The sequence below is a fragment of the Ciona intestinalis genome, chromosome 1 (assembly GCF_000224145.3).
Source record: "Ciona intestinalis chromosome 1, KH, whole genome shotgun sequence".
NCBI lineage: Eukaryota > Metazoa > Chordata > Ascidiacea > Phlebobranchia > Cionidae > Ciona > Ciona intestinalis.
This window is the reverse complement of record NC_020166.2, coordinates 611,477-616,060: the sequence shown is the minus strand read 5'-3', so window position 1 is coordinate 616,060 and position 4,584 is coordinate 611,477. Positions and strand designations below refer to the sequence as shown.

Genomic DNA, 4,584 nt, shown 5'->3' with positions numbered 1-4,584 from the left:
ACATGGGCACTTAATACACATAGTAACTTACATGGGCACTTAATACACATAGTAACTTACATGGGCACTTAATACACATAGTAACTTACATGGGCACTTAACACACATAGTAACTTACATGGGCACTTAATACACATTGTAACTTACATGGGCACTTAATACACATAGTAACTTACATGGGCACTTAATACACACATAGTAACTTACATGGGCACTTAATACACATATAGTAACTTACATGGGCACTTAATACACATAGTAACTTACGTGGGCACTTAATACACATAGTAACTTACATGGGCACTTAATACACATATAGTAACTTACATGGGCACTTAATACACATAGTAACTTACATGGGCACTTAACACACATAGTAACTTACATGGGCACTTAATACACATAGTAACTTACATGGGCACTTAATACACATAGTAACTTACATGGGCACTTAACACACATAGTAACTTACATGGGCACTTAATACACACATAGTAACTTACATGGGCACTTAATACACATATAGTAACTTACATGGGCACTTAATACACATATAGTAACTTACATGGGCACTTAATACACATAGTAACTTACATGGGCACTTAATACACATAGTAACTTACATGGGCACTTAATACACATAGTAACTTACATGGGCACTTAACACACATAGTAACTTACATGGGCACTTAATACACATAGTAACTTACATGGGCACTTAATACACATAGTAACTTACATGGGCACTTAATACACACATAGTAACTTACATGGGCACTTAATACACATAGTAACTTACATGGGCACTTAATACACATATAGTAACTTACATGGGCACTTAATACACATATAGTAACTTACATGGGCACTTAATACACATAGTAACTTACATGGGCACTTAATACACATAGTAACTTACATGGGCACTTAATACACATATAGTAACTTACATGGGCACTTAATACACATAGTAACTTACATGGGCACTTAATACACATAGTAACTTACGTGGGCACTATTATACACATATAGTAACTTACATGGCCACCAATCCACATATAGTAACTTACCATGGGCACTTAATACACATATAGTAACTTACATGGGCACTTAATACACATATAGTAACTTACATGGGCACTTAATACACATATAGTAACTTACATGGGCACTTAATACACACATAGTAACTTACATGGGCACTTAATACACATATAGTAACTTACATGGGCACTTAATACACATAGTAACTTACATGGGCACTTAATACACATAGTAACTTACATGGGCACTTAATACACATAGTAACTTACATGGGCACTTAACACACATAGTAACTTACATGGGCACTTAATACACATAGTAACTTACATGGGCACTTAATACACATAGTAACTTACATGGGCACTTAATACACACATAGTAACTTACATGGGCACTTAATACACATATAGTAACTTACATGGGCACTTAATACACATAGTAACTTACATGGGCACTTAATACACATAGTAACTTACATGGGCACTTAATTCACATATAGTAACTTACATGGGCACTTAATACACATAGTAACTTACATGGGCACTTAATACACATAGTAACTTACGTGGGCACTATTCTTCACAGGAATCTCGGCATCCACCACCAACCTCCCCACATTATCGAGCAATATACGCAGGTAGGGGAGGTAGAGAGTAGCGATGCGACTCTGGTGTTGACGACCTTTATACCTGGGGGGGCATATTGAAACTATTAGTATAGTTTTAACAGTAAAGAGGTGGATTTATATTTCATTGCAGGAGGTTAATAAAGTTTATATCGCAAAGAAGTTTCAAATGTTACATGGCGGCAACTGCAGCGATGTTATGTTCACGGACATTCAGCCCAACACAGTAGTCATTAAACAGTTTGAAGCAGCCAGGATGTTTGGGGTAATGGGCAAACTCTGGCCTAAATCCCAGGTCCCATGACGTGCCTCACTGTAGGACTTCACCCATATAGAATAGAATGTGCATATACAATGTTGGGGTAATGGGCCAACTTTGGCTTAAACCCAGGTCTCATGGCATGCCTTCCTGTAGGACCTCACCCATATAGAATAGAATGTGCATATACAATGTTGGGGTAATGGGCCAACTTTGGCTTAAACCCCAGGTCCCATGGCATGCCTTACTGTAGGACCTCACCCATATAGAATAGAATGTGCATATACAATGTTGGGGTAATGGGCCAACTTTGGCTTAAACCCCAGGTCCCATGGCATGCCTTACTGTAGGACCTCACCCATATAGAATAGAATGTGCATATACAATGTTGGGGTAATGGGCCAACTTTGGCTTAAACCCTAGGTCTCATGGCATGCCTTCCTGTAGGACCTCACCCATATAGAATAGAATGTGCATATACAATGTTGGGGTAATGGGCCAACTTTGGCTTAAACCCCAGGTCCCATGGCATGCCTTACTGTAGGACCTCACCCATATAGAATAGAATGTGCATATACAATGTTGGGGTAATGGGCCAACTTTGGCTTAAACCCCAGGTCCCATGGCATGCCTTACTGTAGGACCTCACCCATATAGAATAGAATGTGCATATACAATGTTGGGGTAATGGGCCAACTTTGGCTTAAACCCCAGGTCCCATGGCATGCCTTACTGTAGGACCTCACCCATATAGAATAGAATGTGCATATACAATGTTGGGGTAATGGGCCAACTCTGGCTTAAACCCCAGGTCCCATGGCATGCCTTACTGTAGGACCTCACCCATAAAAACCATAACATTACACCCACCTGTCATCAAACACATGCTTGGCGAGAATATTCCGGAACGTCTCGATCGCGAAAGATCGGATCTCGGGCGACTCGTATAACGCGGAACACAAATTCTTCATGAGAAGTCCAGTTAAAAAGTGAATGCGACAATAATCCTCGCTGAGGCAGTAGCTGTAATCTGTAAGTGTACAGGGTGATGGTTTGTATATGTTGGGTATTTATCAACGTGAATTATAAACACAATGTATGACATCGCATTCACCATGATAATGAGTTATGAAACAAACAAAAACTTGAATGCAAGAATGACATGACTTGGGGTACAAACATTTTGACTTTTATGTGATAAAACACATTTCCTTTACAGACATGTAATAGTGTGGTATATATGCTATAATGGCATGCTGTGTATAACAATGCATGGTTTGTATAACAATGCATGGTTTGTATAACAATGCATGGTTTGTATAACAATGCATGGTTTGTATAACAATGCATGGTTTGTATAACAATGCATGGTTTGTATAACAATGCATGGTTTGTATAACAATGCATGGTTTGTATAACAATGCATGGTTTGTATAATGGTTCATGGTTTGTATAATGGTTCATGGTTGCATCAAACCTCGTTTAGTTCGTAATCGAACTTTTTGACCACCTTTGTTTATCCACACAGTATCCGCTAAAAGTTATATATCGATAAATATATAACAACTAGTAGTTCTTAAACAGGTAGCAATCAAAAGAGACAAAACAAGGAATCTTAGTCACAATCATAGTTAAGAACCAAGTGGCTACAAATAAAAGCACGCACCATGGTATGCAGGTATCAGTTAATACCCATCATAGTTACTTTAGTATAAACTGATAGTGAATGAGAACTTACCGTTCCTTGCACTTTTAGAGCTACAAGCAAAAGGAAGGTTGAGTGGTATGAAATGTTCGTGCGAACAAACTATTTGGAGGAATTCAAACTTTAGCTCGAATAAAACCTGGAATAAATAATCATTGTTAATAAAAATGGAGAGGATATTGGGAAAATTTCTTTTTAAATTCTAGAGTAAAAGGAAAATACAAAACTAAATCGTTCTAATTCAGTTACTCAGGTTTTTTATCAGCAAAAACCCTTTGAGACTACTGGTGTTATAAAACATTGAAATAGCTTATAATAGTTTTAGTCAACCATTTAAACCACACACAGTTACCTTTGCATCTCCAGGGTTGAAATTCTCCATGTAAAAGTTGACAAGTTTGAACACAAACCCGCGGTCCAGGTAAGTGAAACAAGTTTTGACAAAGTTTGCCAAACTTAAGTTTGCGTTGTGGACGTCACTATAGTTTGTCTGGTGGAGGGGTGTAAATAAAATGGTGGGATCACAGGGGTTACGATATATATATGGATGCGTGATGTGTATTGTTAATACATTGGTAGAGTTATATTGAGATATATATAATGAATATATGCGTATAGTAACCATAATATGTTGTTTTATATATTGTAGTATATAGTCAGCTACAACTAGACGTAAAATCCCATATTTCCTAATTGTGTTTTATTGATTAACAACGATCTTTTAGAGTTGTGAGGATACGGTTATATAGTTTTGTAAATATTCTTTGTTTACTACAAAATGGGACGATTTAAAAGAAAACATGGACCATCTTACCCCAACTAACTATATATTATTATTTGGTGCATAAACTTAAACTTGTAACAAACCAGCCACAGAAACATTCATATATATATATAGCACATATTATGCTTTAATTATACATGTAACCTTTAAGCTAGTGATTTACACGC

At 37.2% G+C, this 4,584-nt stretch overlaps 1 protein-coding gene across 2 annotated transcripts in view; it reads right to left on the bottom strand.

The window, feature by feature from the left end:
• Positions 1–4,144, bottom strand: part of LOC100177087 (dedicator of cytokinesis protein 9-like) — a 24,795-nt gene extending 20,651 nt beyond the window's left edge. For both annotated transcript variants that reach the window (XM_026837538.1, XM_009863825.3), the window contains exons 1-4: positions 3,986–4,144; positions 3,667–3,772; positions 2,799–2,958; positions 1,610–1,733 (exon numbers count right to left, since the gene is read on the bottom strand). In XM_026837538.1, the coding sequence (XP_026693339.1) occupies positions 1,610–1,733; positions 2,799–2,958; positions 3,667–3,772; positions 3,986–4,015 (420 nt within the window). In that variant the 5' untranslated portion in view covers positions 4,016–4,144. The remainder of the gene's footprint in view (positions 1–1,609; positions 1,734–2,798; positions 2,959–3,666; positions 3,773–3,985) is intronic.
• Positions 4,145–4,584: the final 440 nt, after the last annotated feature.